The sequence below is a fragment of the Balaenoptera musculus genome, chromosome 10, assembly GCF_009873245.2.
Source record: "Balaenoptera musculus isolate JJ_BM4_2016_0621 chromosome 10, mBalMus1.pri.v3, whole genome shotgun sequence".
Classification (NCBI taxonomy): domain Eukaryota; kingdom Metazoa; phylum Chordata; class Mammalia; order Artiodactyla; family Balaenopteridae; genus Balaenoptera; species Balaenoptera musculus.
In genome coordinates this window covers 78,748,828-78,769,127 of record NC_045794.1, presented here as the reverse complement: position 1 = coordinate 78,769,127, position 20,300 = coordinate 78,748,828, and the positions used below count along the sequence as shown (strand labels likewise).

The 20,300-nt window shown below is 39.7% G+C and overlaps 1 protein-coding gene across 2 annotated transcripts in view; it reads left to right on the top strand.

Moving 5' to 3' along the window:
- Nucleotides 1–20,300, top strand: part of FGD6 (FYVE, RhoGEF and PH domain containing 6) — a 112,678-nt gene that overhangs the window by 69,827 nt on the left and 22,551 nt on the right. For both annotated transcript variants that reach the window (XM_036867176.1, XM_036867177.1), the window contains exons 8-9: nt 1,621–1,708; nt 18,018–18,068. In XM_036867176.1, the coding sequence (XP_036723071.1) occupies nt 1,621–1,708; nt 18,018–18,068 (139 nt within the window). The remainder of the gene's footprint in view (nt 1–1,620; nt 1,709–18,017; nt 18,069–20,300) is intronic.

Here is a 20,300-nt window from a genome sequence, read left to right as displayed (position 1 = left end):
AAAAATATTAGTGAATTCCAGTTACAGCAAACTAGAAAAGTTTTGGAAGTATTAAGATATGGCTGATTTCTAATTTGTACGGTAATTAAACTTTAAAATCATTTGTCGTCTTTTCTTCGCTCTTTTCCTTTCTTCTGAAGTCTTCATGCTATTGATATTAAGAATGGAAGTGTGGTATATACAGCTGTGGCAACTGATAATTGACCCAGGTTTTCATCAGTGTCCAGTGAGTTGTTCTGTTGCCTTGGCAGCAAAAGAAAACATGACGGAGAAAGTTAGATGTCTAATATCTAATGATGCTTGCATGATCGATGCTTTCTTTTTTTTTAAAGCTTATGTCTCATTACTTCTCATTTCTTTTTTCTTTTTTTAAAATAAATTTATTTATTTATTTATTTTTATTTTTGGCTGTGTTGGGTCCTCTTTGCTACGCACGAGCTTTCTCTAGTTGCGGTGAGCGGGGGCTACTCTTCGTTACAGTGCGCGGGCTTCTCTTGTTACGGGGTATGGGCTCTAGGCGCACGGGCTTCAGTAGTTGTGGCACATGGGCTCGGTAGTTGTGTCACACGGGCTTAGCTGCTCTGCGGCATGTGGGATCTTCCTGGACCAGGGCTCGAACCCGTGTCCCCTGCATTGGTAGGCGGATTCTTAACCACTGTGCCACCAGGGGAGTCCCTCGATGCTTTCTTAACATGCATTGTCATTATACTTTCATAATTATTCTACATACCAGACCCTGGATGTACATATTTAGAAAAAGATAGAACCATCATATTTGAAAAAAGTCTTTCCTTCCCACTTGAGCTGTGTAAGAACACCAGGACATCTTAGGAGGCAGGGACATTTTCACTTGGCCATTTTGATGTCACCCCACAGTAAATACCTTTATTGGAGATAGGAGGTGAGGCTCAGGAATGGGCACCAGTATCTGTTGTACATACTAAGAAAAAAACTTTAGGCAGAATCGAATGTCCTTGTGGTCAAGTCAAAAGCGTTCCGGAATCAAATGTTCCCATATACAGTGTGATTTGGGGGATGTCTTTTGTAGCCATTCATCTGAGAAATTTTGCATTCTTCAGGCTTATAAGACGAGGTTTGCTTAGCAAGGCTGCTTTTCAGGTTGTCCCTAATTTCTGCATTCTCCCCAGCACCAACTGTTGTTATTATGAGTATATTGATGATAGGCTCTGATGGTTATTTGAATCCAGTTCCCAGTAGTTTTATTTCTGCCATCTTATTTTGGGAGCCAGGCATTTCCTTCTTGGTTGTTGGGTTGGTGTGTGTTATAAATACATTGGTAGATGCTTTTCTAAGTGGTAGCTGCTGCCTCTGATTGGCCTACAACGCAGACTGCAGCCTCCACCCTCCACCCTCTGCGAGAGGGCTGTGAATTTCCCAGTGAGTCAGTGATTTCAGAGATGTACCTACAAGAGAGGGTAGACTCCGTGGTGAGCTGGTTCTGATTTCCCACTCAGCATAGGAGCTGTGCCTTGAAGGGAGCTTCTCCATGAATCCCAGAGTCGCTGGCTATTTAAAGTTCGGCTTCCGGAGCACTTGGATCTGGGTCCCTTGCTTCTTAGGAAAATGCATGTGTTTACTTTGGATGCCTTTTCCTTTCAGATGAGCCCACGCTGTGCTAATCTGGCCCTCAAGCACTACCTGCTCAAGCCGGTTCAGAGGATCCCCCAGTACAGGCTGCTGCTAACAGGTGGGCTTCTCTGGCACATTACCAACCAAGCATCTCCTGTCGTTCTTAGGAAACCCTGCCTTTCCTAAGAGCACCTCTCTTTTTCTATCCGGTAGCCGATTTTCCTAACACATGAATTTATACATTGCTGGCAGCCTCACGTAGACATTGCCGGCACTGAACTTCTTTACTTCTTTGGTCATCCATGTGCATTCTCTGCTCTAGGCATTCATACATGTTAATTCCTTTTGCTCAGAACTTCTTTTACGGTCTCAGCCCCACAACGCTGTGTCGTTTTACCTGGTTAATATTATTAATTCCAAGAAGGTACTTTCCCAGCCACTCAAGAATGAGGTTTAGAGGGTCACTCCCACATATTTGTATATCAACTACCATGGCCTTCTAGTCACTTACTTCAAAGGGTTGTTATAAGGATTGATTGATGAGCTATGTGCTTAGAATAGTGCCTTGGTCATGGTAAGTTCTAAATAAGTATTAGCTGCTATTATTAGTATTATCCATATCCTTATCATCATCATGATTGTCATTATGTCTGGTCATTGTCTGTATCTTTTACTGGAGCTTCAGGATTACAGGGCTGTGTGTCTAGTTTACCACTGTAATAGTTAAAAAAAGAAAAAGAAAGCTATGATTTGAGTGAAGGCACACACTGTGCTCAGGACTTTATATTCATCGGGTCTTTAAGTCTTCACCATAGCTATGCATATATCACAATATTATTTACATAGATGAAATAACAGGCTTATAGTGATTGAGTGGTCTGGCATCACGAAAAGCCAGTATAGTCTCAATACCAAGCATAGTATCCAACACATACTACTACTAGGTCCTCTGTGGTATTTGCTGAAATGTATTGGATATGCAGTGACTTAATATACATATATAATGTGCATTAAGAACTATGTCAAGGACTTCCCTGGTGGTCCAGTGGTTAAGACTCTGCGCTTCCAACGCAGGGGGCACAGGTTTGATCCCTGGTTGGGGAACTAAGATCCTGCAGGCTGCACGGCATGGCCTAAATAAATAAATGCGTAGCTAGATAGATGCTGCACGGCATGGCCAAAATAAATAAATAAATAGATAGATAAGTATCTAGATAAATAAATAAAGAATTGAAGAATTGTGTCCAAATGCACAAGAATATTCAAATGCCACTGCCACTCTAAATTCAATCAGCTGTAATTTTATGTAAATAGATTTTGAGGTACTTGGTTCCTGTTAGTGTTCTTAAGCAATGGCACCCCTGCTTTAATCCTTAATCACTTTCTCTTAAGCCAAGAGCTATACTGAATGAGGTAGGTGAATTCTGGAAAGCCAGGATTTCCCGATTTCGCTTTAGGCAAAGCCTTCATACCTTCCAAGCTTGCCTAGTGAACTGCTGATGAAGAAGTCCTGCCTTTCAGCCCTAGGACTGGCTACCCTAGGTATTTCTACTTAATTTGAATTTCTAACTGTGAATCAGGCACTAGATTTCTCTCTGGAATGACATAGGCAAACCAAATAATTTGAGGATATCCTGTCCATCTGTACTTTCTTTCCTCTGCATTTGGCAGAGATTTAGACTACACAGGGCAAAAGGAAGTGCCCATGCATGTGTTGTGTTTTTGCTAGATAAATTCAATGCTGTATCATAAATGAGCTATTGAATGGCTTAGGCTATTTCTACAGCTATCGAATTAAGTACTGTTTTTAGTGGCAAAAGACTATGGTTTCAAATGAGAGAAGGATGGAGCAAGGTTCTGAAATTTTCATGTAAAAATATTTTTTTTCCCACACTGTGACTGATCTAAGTAAAAGAGTTACACATGTGTTTAATGTAGGTTTCATACTGAGTTTGATTTTAATTGATTAATGGTGAAATAGCAACGGCAAGTTTTAAAAATTCTCTTCAAGAGAACAGATTTCATTTGTTTTATAACCAACATGATGTGAGCTTGGGGTTAGTTTTGAGTTTTGTCTTCTTTAATCTTAAAGCCCTCCCCACCCTTAACTTGGAAAATCTCCATTATTTAAATGATGTACCGTACTTTATATATAGCAGACCCTTAGTAACTGTGGATTTATTTGTTCAAGGTTACAAAGTCAGGATTAAAGTTAAAGAAAGAACACAGACTTTGTAAAGCAATAACCGACGATTCATTCTATGCCTTTTCTTCCATTGATTCAAATTCTTCCCTTCCTCCACCTGACCTGAAGTCCTCCATTACCTCCAAAGCCATCTCTGATTACTCCAGTTCTCCTTAACCCTTTGTATTGGTGCAGTGTGACTTAGTAAATATTTATTTGATGCCTTGTGAATTTGCTAATATTTATATGACTTGAATGTTGATTCCTTAATTTGATTTTAAACTCCTTGAGGTCAAGGAGTGAGTCTTTTAATTAATAATTTAGTGCACCCCAGTATATCTGGGTCCCTTTGGGATAGCTTGGAAGCTGTTTAGGAAATAATTCTGGTTGGTTTTAAGCTACATTTAAAGCATCCCTTTAACCAAAATATCTTTAGCTTAATTAAAGGACAACATTGAGAGAGAGAATTTCAGAGACAGTCTCTCCTCCAGAGAGGTGAAGTGTCTTGCCCCAGCAACACAAATAGTGTCTATTAGTTGAAGCACCTGTGGTCATATAATCCTAAGGACATATGGGGGTTGGTACCAAAAGTTTGTTTTATATGTATTTTTATTTAAAACTCTTATTTTCCAGTACTCCTTTTTGTCATGTTCTGATTTCTCTCTACTCTGCAAGATATTTCTACTTTTGTTATCAAAGTGCCCCTATCTACGCACTTAGATTTTTAGAAGTTGGATTTTAAGTCTTAACGTTTGCATCTATTCAAACATGTGAATTAACTCTGGATCCTCATCTTTGGATAAACAAGCTCAATGATTTAATCCTCCACACAACCTTGTGAGGGAAGTATTGATACTTTTATTTCCATTTTAGAATTTGGAATAATTCCAGGGGCACAGAGTATACAGGAACAGAGAGAAAGAGTGAGATTATCTCAGGCAACTCCTGACAACTTCGATTTATTGAGTTTCAGGCAGAGAAAGGGAAGGATTCCTACCTGGCTTGGTATAAGTAGGTTTGTGCCCACCTTGGCTTCTTGGGAAGGGAAGATCGAGAAATGCAGGGATGAAGTACAGATAAGATAAGATAGTTTCTTTTGGAGTCCTTTAGAGAAAGGTAAGTGGAAATCCCCAGATACAGCAGTCCTGCCCCTACTGTTCAAACAAGCATCCTATTGTCTGCAGTGTTTTCTTCAGGACCTAATTTGGGTTTCTAGTGGGTATTTTACTTAGGCTATTTCTGCCTTCACTGTAGTAAAAAATTTCCAACTGAATTCTTGGTAATATTTTTTTAAGCTCAGCTCAAAATAGGATCAAAGAAAATGTATATGTTATATAATGAAATGCTTAAGATTAGAATTGGTTTTTTTTAAGTAGTAAAGAAAGTGATTTACTTAATTTAAACAGGAAAAACTTGTAAATTTTACCTTTATTTTGGCCACCTAAGAGCAGTGGATCTGGCCAGATCGTTCAATCTGTGTGGGGCCCAAATCCTATGTGAAGTTAGGACAAAGGGGGATCTTGAGGCAGCAGTGAGGGAGCAATTTTTAAAAAGTGAACAGATGCTGCTAAAGGAGCAGCATTAATTTTTTACCACTGCTTATTTCCTTCCTCCTCATCAGTTCAGGGTAGAGACTATCTTTTTTTATCCTAACTCAGTGTCTGCATAGATTCTGGCACATAACAGGGACTCAGTAAACTGAAAGGCTTAGGGAAATAAACGTTGTTCCTTTTTATGAGGTTGAGAATCCCTACGCAGTGATGCCTGTGAACATTTGACAGATGGATGGATTGATAAATTGCTTTTAAGAGTAAAAACACTCTTCCAGTTACCCAGAAACAAAACTGTGGAAAGGACTAAAATGCTTCTCTTTCCTTGTCTTTCCTCTGTCGTAAGATCTGCTGACTAGTTTTCCTCTGCTTCTGCTTCCTGCCCTTTCCATTTCCCTTGTTATGCTTCAGGCCAGGCCTTTCTAAACTCACGCCAAGTTGTGGCAATATCTTCCTATTGGTCATGCTCCCTTTATCACGCCCGCTTCCAAGAAGACCATAGAAAAAACACACTTCTCCCATGTCTCCACTTCGCTTTTACACTACCACACTCAACACTTCTGACACCAGATATATAGGTTTTTTTCCCACACCAAGAGACTCTCTTCAGCACCAGCTACGTGTCCTATAATTCAATTCAATTCTGACACTGTCTACCTGGAGATAGTGGGCTCAGTTCCACAAGCCTGACCCTTCCAAACTTCAGATGCCATTCGCAAGTCCCAGGCTGTAACCTATATTTCTGACCGACCGACTGTAAATCTGGGTTCCCATGGCTTTCTCCTTGGGTTTGAAAGTTTGCTAGAATGGCTCACAGAACTCAGGGGAACACCTGTGTACGTTTACTGGTTTATTATAAAAGGGTATGCTAAAAGATAAAAATGAACTTCATATGGAAGAGGTACCTAGGGCAAGGTATGGTGGTTGGAACTCCCATGCCCTCTCTGGGCACACCAGCTCCCTAGAACCTCACCAAACCCTGTATTCTGGGGTTTTTATAGAGGCTTCATCACGTAAGCATGACCCATCATTAACTCCACTTCTAGCCCCTCTCCCCTTCCTGGAGGATGGAGAGTAGGGCTGAAAGTTTTAAGCTTTTAATCATGGCTTGGTCTTTGTGGTGACCAGTCCCCATCTAGGAGCCGACCAAGAGTCACCTCATTATAACAAAGGACACTACTGTCACTTAGGAAATTCTAAGGCGGCTTTGTGTCAGAACTAGGGTCAAAGACCAGATATTAGAACAAAAGATGCACCAACTGCTCTTTTTTTTTAAATGAATTTTTGATATGATATATTTTAATAAATTTATTTATTTATTTATTTAGGCTGCATTGGGTCTTCGTTGCTGCGCGCGGGCTTTCTCTAGTTGCGGTGAGCAGGAGCTACTCTTCGTTGAGGTGTGCGGGCGTCTCATTGCGGTGGCTTCTCTTGTTGCAGAGCATGGGCTCTAGGCACGCGGGCTTCAGTAGTTGTGGCTCGCCGGCTCTAGAGTGCAGACTCAGTAGCTGTGGCGCACAGGCTTAGTTGCTCCGTGGCATGTGGGATCTTCCCGGACCAGGGCTTGAACCCATGTCCCCTGCATTGGCAGGCAGATTCTTAACCACTGCGCCACCAGGGGAGTCCCACTCCTAGTGCTTTTTTTTTTTTTTTTTTTTTTTTTAAATTTACATTTTTTTTAAATTTTATTTATTTATTTATTTATTTTTGGCTGTGTTGGGTCTTCGTTTCTGTGCGAGGGCTTTCTCTAGTTGCGGCAAGCGGGGGCCACTCTTCATCGCGGTGCGCGGGCCTCTCACTATCGCGGCCTCTCTTGTTGCGGAGCACAGGCTCCAGATGCGCAGGCTCAGTGATTGTGGCTCACGGGCCCAGTTGCTCTGCGGCATGTGGGATCTTCCCAGACCAGGGCTCGAACCCATGTCCCCTGCATTGGCAGGTAGACTCTCAACCACTGCGCCACCAGGGAAGCCCTCTCCTAGTGCTTTTATCTCTCAGAAAATTACGAAGATTTGGGGAGCTCTGTGCAAGGAACCGGGGGCAGAGACCCTACAGTTGGCCCTTGGTATCAGCAGATTCGGAACCCATGGATAGGAAGGGCTGACTGTACTACACCACTTTATATAAGGGAATTGAGCATCCACAGATTCTGGTATCTGAGGGGAGTGCTGGAACTAATCCCCCACAGATACCAAGGGATAGCTGTGTATATGTTTTCTATCATTTCACAGATATACTTTTATTCTGCTTATTAGGAAAGTTGAAAACCTGCTTATCCTACCATAACGATGGATACATGTCATTACACATTTATCCAAGCCCACAGAATGTACACCACCAAGAGTGAACTCTAATGTAAACTGTGGATTGTGGGTGATCATGATGTGTCAGTGTAGGTGCATCCATTGTAACAAATGGATCACCCTGATGGGGTATGTTGATGACAGGGGAGGCTGTGCATTTGTGGGGGCAGGAGCTGTATGGGAAGTCTCCATACCTTCCGCTCAATTTTGCTGTAAATGTAAAACTGCTCTAAAAAGTTAAATCTTACTTTAGAAAAAAAATGATTTATCCACAGTATAAAGACCACAATTATAAACCTGTTCTATATAACCAAAGAATTGCCCAAACCTTATTTTCCTTTGTTCTAGCTGCACTCATTTTCTTACCCTCTCCTGAAACCTGACTTTCAAGGCCAGATTCTCACCTCCATTAATCAATCACCTACTCATTCAACCAGTATTGATACAGGCTGGTGCTGAGCTGGGCACCTGTGTACACTGGCAGACAACACAGTGGTGGTCCGTGCCCTTATGGAGCTTACAGTCCTACTCTTTGGGGCCACCCCAACCCCTCAGGGTCCCTCCCAGCTCTTCCTCTTCTCAATTCCTAAAATTTATATTGATCTGGTCACTTTTTTTTTTTTTTTAAGGAAAAGCCAGATGCCCCACTTCTTTTCCTCCAGGGTTTTTTTTTTTTTTTTTTAATACTTATTTATTTACTTATTTTATTTTTGGCTGTATTGGGTCTTTGTTGCTGCATGCGGGCTTTCTCTAGTTGCGGCAAGCGGGGGCTGCTCTTCATTGCGGTGCACTGGCTTCTCCTTGCGGTGGCTTCTCTTGTTGCGGAGCATGGGCTCTGGGCACATGGACTTCAGTAGTTGTGGCACGCGGGCTCAGTAGTTGTGGCTCGCGGGCTCTAGAGCTCAAGCTCAGTAGTCGTGGCGCACAGGCTTAGTTGCTCCACGGCATGTGGGATCTTCCTGGAGCAGGGCTCAAACCCAAGTCCCCTGCATTGGCAGGCGGATTCTCAACAACTGCACCACCAGGGAAGTCCCTGGTATTTTTTTAAATTAATTAATTCATTTATTTATTTATTTGGTTGCACCAGGTCTTAGTTGCAGCACGCAGGCTCCTTAGTTGCAGCTCGTGGGCTCCTTAGTTGTGGCAGGTGGGCTCCTTAGTTGTGGCATGCAAACTCTTAGTTGCAGCATGCATGTGGGATTTAGTTCCCTGACCAGGGCTCGAACCCAGGCCCCCTGCATTGGGAACACGTAGTCTTATCCACTGTACCACCAGGGAAGCTCCTGGTCACTTGTTTGAGTGAGAATATTCTGAGGATTTATTTTTGTAGGGGTCACTTTTTTTTTTGAAGGGATCTTTTGTGCCTATAAAAAATATGTTACATATTATAAAAAAAAAATTCCCTCTTCATCTTCTACCATCCGGGAATGACTATCATATATCCTTTTAGGGTTGGTGTTTTTTTGTTAGGTGTTTTTTTTGTTTGTTTGTTTGTTTTTGTCTTTATTTTGTGTTATATGTATTATAAACTTTTCAATGAAAAGCCTTTTATTTGTGGAAAGCTACTACATTGGTGTTGAAACAAGGTGAATCAGTGGGGATCACAGTGGAGAAAATATAATGAAAAATATAATTTAAAAATTCCTCTGAAGTATTTTTTCTATTTCTGTATTTGCGGAGGGGAAGAAAGGCTTTTGAACTTTGATTAAATTTGGATCAGGTAGTTTCTTTGATCTTGTTCAAAATATTTATAAGTGACTTTAACAACATATTATATTACTTTTCCTGTAATCTTTGCCTTTAGTCTGGGATGGCATTAACTCCCTTTAGGTTTTATAAATCCAGGATTTCCCATGTTGGTAGAAAATGGGATATTAAAAACATCTGTTCTGTTCTGAAGCTATAAATTTGAGTTATGAACAGGCTAATAAGCAGATTTGACAAAAGATCAGAATCAAATTAATGCATGACTTTTAAAAATCCCTTACTGAAAATTGAAACTTTTGCTTCTGAAAATTCAAACTTCTGCTTAACAAGTGTTTGTTTGAAAACCATAGGCTAAAATCATTCTAACACTTTCTCTAGAGCAGAACTTGATGAAAGGCGAGGCTGTCCTGGACACCAGCCAAAGAATTTATTTTCTGAGGAACCCAAAGGCCCTGATACAAAGCAGCTCCGTCCATGTAAAATGGGAGGGTGATAACATTCAGAATTCCCGTTGTAATTAGCTCAGCTCTTGTTCTGTTGCAATTCACTTTTTTTTTAAGTCTTTTTTTTTTAATTAATTAATTTTTATTTATTTATGGCTGTGTTGGGTCTTCATTTCTGTGCAAGGGCTTTCTCTAGTTGTGGCAAGCGGGGGCTACTCTTCATCATGGTGCACGGGCCTCTCACTATCGCGGCCTCTCTTGTTGCGGAGCACAGGCTCCAGACGCGCAGGCTCAGTAATTGTGGCTCACGGGCCCAATTGTTCCGCGGCATGTGGGATCTTCCCAGACCAGGGCTTGAACCCATGTCCCCAGCATTGGCAGGCAGATTCTCAACCACTGCGCCACCAGGGAAGCCCCGCAATTCATTTTTAATCGTAGTTGTGAATAAGGTATTTTGAGAGATGATATGTAATAAATTATGTCCATGAAGTATTTTAGTACTACAGAAAGACTTCAGGATATAAGAGGTAAGCACATTTTATCTGCTTGTTCTATTATAGCTTTTAAATGTAATCTCACTTTCTATATAAAACGAGTGTTCTTAACCTTTTTAAGGTTATACCAGAATCCCTCTGGGAATGTGGTGAATCCTATGGATCTCTTCTCGGAGTAATTTTTGAAGTTACAGAATAGAATTTGTAAGATTAAGAGGAAACCAATTGGCCTGAAATAAAGTTATTAAAATAATTTTGAAGAGTGCAGAGTAATACATGTGCTTCTTTAGGTAATACATTAAATAGGAAGAGGTGGTGTGGATCTAATAATTGTCATGATTTTGAAGTAGTGGTGAGAGTAAGCAATATTTTGAGATGCCTGCAACAACCATAATGTCATATAAAAAAACATGCGATTTCTATGGTGATAAAGCCCTGGTGTCATTGATAATACTGTGATTTGTTGACTATATTCGTAATGAAATTCCGTATTTCACTTAGAGATTAGTAGAAATTTTGGTTTTGCCTGTCCAAGTTTGCAGACCCTCTGAATTCTACCCATAGACATTACTGCAAAGCCATTCTTTTTCCAATTCTCAGTATAGATTTGACTTGGATTCCCTGCAAGTAACCGAATGCCTCTATTGCTGGAATGGGCCTTGCCAAAGATCTAGCAAGCTGAGTCTGTCGCCAAAGAGTTTCCCTCTTAGCATGTGTCAGAATCATGGGCTCACATCAGGAACTGTTCCAGGGAATTCCTTCGTGGTCCAGTGTTTAGGACTCTGCCCTTCCACTGAAGGTGTACAGGTTTGATCCCTGGTCAGGGAACTAAGATCCCCCAAGCCGCACGGCCATTAAAAAAAAAAAAAAAAAAAAAAAGGGAACTGTTCCAGTTGGAGAAAACACTGAAATTCAGTCAAACTTGAATTCACTTTGGTGTTTATATTTGCTTTATTCTTCACTTAGCAGTTCTTTGGGTAGTAAAATATACTTATCTCCGCAAACCTCAATTATTAGGGTGGTGGGGACCAAATTTGGATAAGAGGTTCCTTAAGTGGGACTTGCCTGCGTCAAGGCCATTTCTGTACGTGTGAGGTTCTCACTTGATAAACTGGCAGGCTTAAATGTATCCACGAAGAAAAGCAGTCTCAATGAAGTCAAAATAATGGATGTTTACATTTGTTGACTTTCCTATGGGTCTGACTCCCCTAAGGGCATTCTGTATATGCCAAGCCAACATGTCCTGCTAAAAAGGGACCAAAGGGAGATTCTGTCCATTGTAAGATCTGATCCAAAATTTTGTCCTAGGACGAGCCTGGCATCAGGTTTGGTTTGTGAGTCCTTAGGGCATGCCACCTCTGGACCAGACTTATCAAAGTAAGACAGACCAGGGCTGCCTCATGTGGCTATGCCCTGACAAGGGCTCCCGGCTGAGTTCTAAGTCCAGCCAGCGCTCCGCTTGCCATATTGTGTGCCCTGGTGAGGGGCTGCATCAGCCCAGGAGAAGTGGCCTTTTTAATTCACAGAAAGGCATTGCCAGCTTTCCAAGAACATGAATCTGTGAACCTGAGAGCCCGGAAAGGTCACTTTTCTAACTTAGGCATCTCTGGGCCACATTCTCAGAGGACAGAACTGACCTAATATTTGAGAAGCAGGAGAATTAGAGCAGAGACTGGAACACTTTTTAATTAGACCCTCAGAGTATCATCTCAACTGCTTAGTAAAATATGGAGCAAGAAGTGGTAACCCTAAATGAGTGTCATTTAGTCCATCATAAATTAAGGAAACATTTGTTGAATATGCACCAGACCTTGTTCTAGGTGCTGGGGGATATAAGGATAATTAATTCAGGCTCCTGGTCCTCCTGAAGCCCATGGTTTAGCATTTGTGCTTAAAGGGATACTAGACACTATAGAACCATTAACTTAGCTTTTAACTAGTTGCTGACACTCCATATTCTCATTAAGGTTAACTTAGTTTGCAATTTTATTGATACATATCAAAATGATTTTGTGTATAGTAATAAATAGAGTACATCATTAAAGAATATTCTGAGAGGGAAACATCAGTCAATACGTATTTTAAAACATCAACAGTTAAAGACACGTAATACCGTTGCAAAAATAGACCTATTGATTAAAAATAATAATAATTATCTGCCATTGGAATAGGGAGGTAACTTGAAATAGACTGTTGTTTATAAGAATCTAATGTTGACAAAGTAGGAAGTGCAAGACAATAGAAGGATTATTTGGTGAATAACCTGTTAAAATTTGAAAAACTAATTAAAATTCATACATTATTGGATACACTAAAAATAAAATCAAAGCTAAATATAAATAGGCAGAGCACAGAGGATTTTTAGGGTAGTAAAAATACTCTGTATGATACCATAATGATGGATACATTTCATTATATATATTTGTCCAAACTCATAGAATGTACACCAAAGTGAGCTGTAATGTAAACTATGGGCTCTAGATGCTACTGATGTGTCGATGTAGGTTCATCAGTTGTAATAAATGCCCAACTCTGGTGGGTGATGTTGATACTGAGGGAGGCTGTGCATGTGTGTAAGCAGAAGGTATATGGAAAATCTTTGTACCTTCCCCTCAACTGCTCTAAACATAAAACTGCTCTAAAAAAATAAAGTCTTAACTTAAAAAAAAAAATTACATATGAAGCATTAAACTATAGGAAAACCAGGGAAAAAATAAAATTGGTTATTTATTAAAACTCTCAGGGTAGGGAGAGGAGGAGAGATGATTTCCTAAGCCCCCAAAATTAAAGAAATTATAAAGGAAAATATTGATACCTTTCAACTCTTCTATATAATAAAAACATTATAAAGGTTTAAAATATAGTTGAAATAAAAAGATAAACAGTACATCAGAAAACATATTTGTAGCAAATACGAAAAAATACTATTTCATTAAGAATATTAAAACTTTTATAGGTATCTGGACTAAAAATATGAACAAACAATTCACTCAGAAAAAGTATACATAATAAATACACTGTGGCATGTTTAAGATCCTCTGAATCATAAATATCGATTAAAATAAGTTATCAGTTCCCCCTACTACATTAGCAATAAAAAACTACAATACACAAAACTGGCAATCATTTAGTGAAGCTGGTATTTTCATATATAAATAATGATATTTTAAATTGGTATATCCTTTTAGGAAAGGTTTCTCATGATATATATCAAATACTTAAAAAAAACAAACACCTTTTCATTCCCATTGATATTCTGCCCCCTTCACATACACACCCAAAATGTGAAGTATAGAAAAAGACAAATATATCAAGATATTGACCACTGTTACTTGTAATTAAAATAATCACACAATTTATTATTCAAACACAGTACCTTTCAAGAGTGCAAGGGGCAGTATTTATAGTAATACCTGGACAACAGGTATATGGCAGAATCATATGGGCAAATTAGGATGTATGGCCATCCAATTTATAACAGCCAAAACAAGATAACTAAAAAATGACTTAAGTCTAATAATAGAGTACCTAAATCCCATATCATATATCCCTGTAGTGGCATGTTCGCTACTCCTATGTATTAAAAAAAATGTACGGGTTAGAATACTTTAAATGTGCTATAAAATTCTATATATTATTAAAATTAAGTAAAGTCAAGCATTTATAAAAATAGAAGGAAATACTTCAAAATAAATAGTTGTTTTAGAGAGATGTTCGTGGTATGCTTCATGATACTTTAGAATGAGAGTCATTAGTTTTTCAATCTGGGCCAAGCCTACTTATTTTATGTATGGGGATACTGACACCCAGAAGTGCCACAGGACATGGTCAGAGTCACATACATACCTCTGCTAGACATGGCTGGACAAAGAAAGTAAGAATCTGTCTTCTCACTCCCAACAAGAGCTCTTGAGCCCTTCGCCAAGCCACCTTCGAGATGGCAGCAGTGTGTCTTACAACCTGATACTTGATCTTTATTTTGGTATTTAAAATAATCTCTACTCTGTTTCACAAGTCAGGATAATTTTAGGTGGCTTCTTTTAACATTTGAAATTTTGGCAAACAGGCTTTCATTGACTAGACTTATTATTCTCTAGATCTCATAATTCTGTATTTTGTTGCTGATTTCATTACATATGTAGGGAGGAAAGAAGAAATCTAGATAATACAAAGCAAGACATGTCCTTAAATTCAAAACACTTGACTTTGGAACGTTACCCCGTCCTATATGCTAATTTCCTCTGTGCTCTGCCATCAACCGTTTCTGAGCACGCAGTCCAGGAATCTGACTGGGTGCTGTTGAATTAAAAAGTCCCCGATTCCCACAGATGACTCATTTTTAGGAAATGGTTACTGTACCTCTGAATCATTTTCTGCTGTAAGTTGATTATTCGTTGATTAGGCAATCAAGGGATTGTAAGGCTTACTAGGAACCCATGTATTGAAAACTTAGACCTCTAACAAGGTATGGTATTTGTTGGGTCCTCATTCTTTCACTCTGGGCCTCATATATGAGGACAAAGTTAACTTGCATAGCCCTTAAGACTGCACATGCTATGTTTTGGTTAGTTTTGTGCTGCTAATGTTGGATGATGGTGATGGGGACTGATTAACTTTTAATCAACGATGCCACCTGGTGGCCAGAAAGTACATTTTGTGGTGTCCAGGCATGCTGTACCAACCCTTTTTCCTTTGATATAAATAACCTCAGTAGCATTTGAGGCATTTTTATTACTGAAGTTTTGAAAAATCCTTGTTTGGTTTGGTGGAAACAGGAAAGTCATAGAATACTAAAAGTCCAACATGGCAAATTGAGATGACTCCTCTGCTCTCCTCGATTTTTTAATGAAGCTCCAGCAGGATGCTAGGACCTAAATGATATGTAGTAAACAATTCCAAATGACCAATGCAGGAGTGTCTGTCTGGTTTCCCTTCCTGCGTTTCACCTGGGTTATGACAGTCACTGGGGCAGCTGGTGATTCCATTGCTCCTTCCATCTGACTCAGGGTGATCAGTCTCGTTCTTCTCATTCTGTAGTTAAGGCACTAGTGATTCTTAACTGAGGGGATCATGGTCTTGTCTTCCTAGAAAAGGTAAAAGTTCTCAAAAGGAGTAGGTACTGCAGTGAGATGCCCTGAAAATATGGATGAATACATGAGAAAGTTGAATTTCTAAAATTCAGTTTTGGCAAGGTGAATTTTGCAAGTTGAGTTTTAAGATTTTTTTTTAATTGGCAAGGAAAGTAAACCTTAACCCCATTTTCTCCTTGATTAATAACATGATTTTGCAACATTTTCATCGTGGGTTTTCTGCCCAGCCAGTTTGTGTATTTCCACTTCGTTCCTAAAAGTTTAGGTTGGCGAGCAGCAGCTGAGCTTGAGTACAAGAAAAGAAAACGTAACTCAGAAGATTATTGGGCTCAGCACAGTGATTCTGAGGTCAGGATTTCCTAATATGGACATCTTCCAGTGACCTCTTTTGGTTTAGAGAAATGTCTCAGCTTGCGTGGATATGCTTCTGTATTGAAGAACAAGAATTGAAGACAAAATGGGAACTTGCTATGAATCTGATACTTAGGTAAATCTGCTTTCATTTCCACACTCTTCAGCTACCTGCAGCTTTAAGGAACATCCCTTTTGATTAATGAAGTAGCCCAAGAAGAGTAGGTTTTTCTCCCTAACCCTGTCGCTCTCATGGAAAAGTTAAATATTTGGATTCACTAAACGTGGCTTATATATGGAATGCATTCTGAGTGGGGTCAGAGTGAGATTAAGTTCATTTTTCTTCTCCAGATGAGGCTAAGTGTAGTGTATAATCAATGTATTTTGTTAATTTTTGTGGGTTTCTTATTTATTTGGTTGGAAGAATTGCTCTCCAACTTTTATGTTCAGATTACTTTCAGATCTAAATTGCTTGTGATGGTCTCTGGCAAGGTGGAACCTATGGTGTGGTGCACAGAAGCTTAACGTCGTCATACACGATATCTCGCTGTGGCTTGTTGCCAGGGCTGGGTATTTATAATGTGCATGTCTAGACTTACACAGGTTCTTGGATCACTGTGTCAAAGATGTATAGTTTCAGCAGTTGGGTGTGTATGTTAGTCGTCTATTAAGTTTGAAAATCTGGCACTAACGTCCAAGTTCTCCTTTGTGCCTTTGAGCATGACTTAATAAATCCATGGGATGAAATTATATCTGTTCCATAATATTGCTAAATGGAGATTGGATCTGATAAAAATGCATTCAGTCTTTTAATATGACTTTCCTCTTTCCATTTCCCAACTCCCATGGGCATTAGGATTGGTTTCAGCCTTTATTGCCTTTTACCTAAAATAAGGCACAGTCCTGTCTAAAAAAAATCATTTTTTAAAATTCATTAAGCATTTCTTGTCCCTTGCATGCGAAGTCTCTGGCTAAGTGCTATGAGAGATAGAAAGATGAATCAGATGTAGGCAGGCCCTGCCCACAGGAGCCTTGAGTCTAATGAAAAAGAAAATGATAGAAGGCATACAGTAACTGCTGTGTAATGTGTTGTTCAAAGGGAAAGAATATTTCTTTCAAATGGAAAGTTTGGTAAGAGAGGAGGAATTTGAGATGAGCCTTGAAGAATTACGAGTAGAATTTTTATACACAGAGACAGAGAAAGGATTCAGAAGAAGGGAACATTAAAGACAAAAAGTATGGAGCCAGGGAACACATGGGAAGTGTTTAAGGAATTGTGCAGAATCAGACTTAAGAACAAAGGGCCTGTGTAAGGCAGTAGCAAGAGAGAAAAGCAGAAAAGTCAACAGGGACCATGTAGTGGTGACTTGAAATTCCAGGAAATAGAATTTGTTTTAATCTGAGAGTTAATGGGAAGTCATCCAGCATTTCTCAACAGAGAAGGAAGTATTACCTTGAAATCCTGTAACATTCCTTGGTTACAGGATTTATGAAATATAACCTATTGCCTTAAACTTTTTTTCGTATTACGAGAACCACTATATACCATGTTACTCATTTACAGACCATCTTCATCTAGACCAGGGTTTCTCAACTGCAGCCCTATTGACATTTTGGCGCAGATAATTCTTTGTTGTAGGACTGTCCTGTGCATTTGTAGGATGTTTAGCAGTGTCTCTGGCCTCTAACCACTAGATGCCAGTGGCATCCCCTTTTCCCCAGTTGTGATAATCAGAAATGTCTTCAGACATTTCTAAATTTCTCCTGGGGGGCAAACCTGCCCCCATTTGAGAACCACTGGTCTAGATATATGTATTGCATTTTTCTGGTGCTCTGGGCATTGTTAGACTCTTAAGATTGCCAAATCTCAGAGTTCCTTAGACATTCAATCTATTAATGCTTGAAATTTGGTATTAAACATGCATCTGATATTGAGATTAAGGTACTTTGTGCATGTTGGAGTTAAAGAGCTGAACTGGGCATCAGGAGACCTGGGTTTGGGTTCTGGTCCTGGCTCTGCCACAGAGAGGTTGTATTACTTGAGTGAGACCGTGTCCTCGGTAGCCTGATTCCTCATCTCTAAAATCACCAGTGCAACCTCTCAGCCTCTTTCTAGCTCTGATTCTGTGTCCTGATTTCAAATTGATCCCAGGGCTTTTATTCTTTCATTTTTAGAAAGGTAGCACAAACAGAATGAATATGTATATTAACCAATAAGGCTGACTAGAGTATTGAATAAGAAAGACAAATGTTTTTTCCTTAGTGCTTTATTATACTAAATACCATAACTTTTTTTTCCTTTTCTAGACTATTTAAAAAATCTCTTAGAAGATGCTGGAGATTACAGAGACACTCAAGGTAAACAATTTTTGTGGTCTCATGTGTTATAGAAGTTTTTATATTATGTTCGTTTGAACCTGGAAAGTAAAAACGTAACAAAACCCACATACAAAACTGTGTTTTATTCATAAGAAGCCTTTTTAAACTCTGTTTTAGGCAGATTAAAATAGAACTAGATAAAGTGGTGCTGGATGCAAGTGAAATTATAGGGGCAAAAGATGCCCATGGTCAGGCAGCCATTGGAGCCAGCCTCCTGAGAGAGCGGTCCCAGCATAGTCTGTGGTCAGGGAGCTTCGTCCTCCTGGGCTCAGTCTCTCTGTGCCGGGGTGCACTCACCTTCTCTAGATGTCCACTGCTTTCAAAAACAGATTGAACCAGTTGATCTGCAAGGTCCTTTCAAGCTTTAAAATCATGAGTCCATGAAGTGACCAAACTACACAAATTAGAGATAAGGTCTAAAATAGTCTATTATTCTGGGACTGTTTAATGAGGGGCATTAGCCTTACCATCCTTCCACCCCCTCACCCCAGTAGTACTTAAGGAAAATAGTCCATTACAATACAAGGGACTCATTGATATTCATGGGATAATCCACTGTGTGTGTCTGTGTCTGTGTGTGTTTGCATGTATGTCTGCTGTCTTTCTCTCTCTCTCTCTCACACACACACACACACACACACACACACACACACACACACACACACACACGAGGATTTAGTTCTGTTTAGGAGAGTAGTGTTTCTTTCTATTTATTCCCAAACTACCTCTTTTAAATGTCATAGGTATATCCCTGGTTCTAATCTACAGAAACACATTAGACAAATCTATCTCCACGGCATTCATTTTATGAATTTTGATCACATTCTTGTGCATCCTTTACATTATCAGATTACAAAGCTGAAAGGTTTTTAACCCATTTTTGTAGAGATTCTTATTCATTCTATTAATCATTTTACTTCTTCTGTAACATCTTTTATTCGCAAGTGTTATGCTTTTAAACGTGCTTTTTTAAAGGAAAAGTTTGGAGTGGGGGACATGACATGCTTCTTGTCTCTGGTAAACATATAATTTAGTTGAAGAAGAAAGTCTGTGATAGGGACTTCCCTGGTGGCGCAGTGGTTCTGACTCGCGCTCCCAATGCAGGGGGCTTGGGTTCGATCCCTGGCTGGGGAGCTGCGTCCCGCGTGCATGCTGCAGCTAAGAGTTTGCATGCTGCAACTAGGGAGCCCACGTGCCGCAACTAAGACCCGGCATAACGAAATAAATAAAGAAATATTAAAAGAGAGAGAAGAGTCTATGATACCTGTCAGATAAAGAACAAAGCAGATAGCTTTAAAGTAAGGATGCACTTAGCAGTATAGAATCATTTGGAAGACGGAGGAAAGTGTGAGGATTGAAGAGGCAGAGCTTTGCTTAGAGGGAAGTGGAACCAGAGATGAGTTGATGAGAGATGGTGGACGAGAGGAAGAGTGGGCATTCCAGGTCAGAGTCTGTCTCATGAAGATAAATATTTTAGACAGATTTTAGCAGATCGGGCCTCAAGAAAACATCTGTCCCAGGGCTTCTGCCTTCAAGGAAAGTAAGTTATTAGCTCCATTTTGCAGGTAAAACAAATACAGGGTTAGAAATTAAGGAGCTTGTTTAAAGAAAATTACACACTTTTAACAAAGACATGGCTTAGGATAAGCAGCGAACAGTGATGTGCACTGTATGGCCAGAGGCAATGCAGTAAAGTGATGAGATTGCCCAAGGTTGAGGGAAAATGAGACTAATATACCTTTGGAAGATAAGCAGAAGAGTTAAAGGAACAGAGTCACCAGGGCCTCTTAAAGGGATGATATGAGGAAAGTAGAATTGCAGAATGGATGGGAGAAGTCAGAGCTTGGAGGCCAGGTGACCAAATAGCAGCAGCTTTATTACTTCATCTATTCATTAAATTTTAAAGCTTTTATCCCTGTCCGCTGGAAGTTCAAGTAGGCCAGAAAGCAGGGAATGTGTCCAAGGTCACCTCTTGAATATCTGCCATGATGAGAGCCAGATACAGTAAATTCTGATACGTGGTTTGAGTCTCTATAAGGAAATACAGCTTTCCTTTAATAATGGTGATAATAATACACTTAAAGACTATAGGAACCTCCAGGGTTGTTACCAGAAAGAGTATCCCTTGGTAGGTATAGTAGCTGGACCAAAACACCTCAAACCCTTTCTGGAAATAGATTTTTTTTTTTTTAATAGTCCTTTTAGTGACGA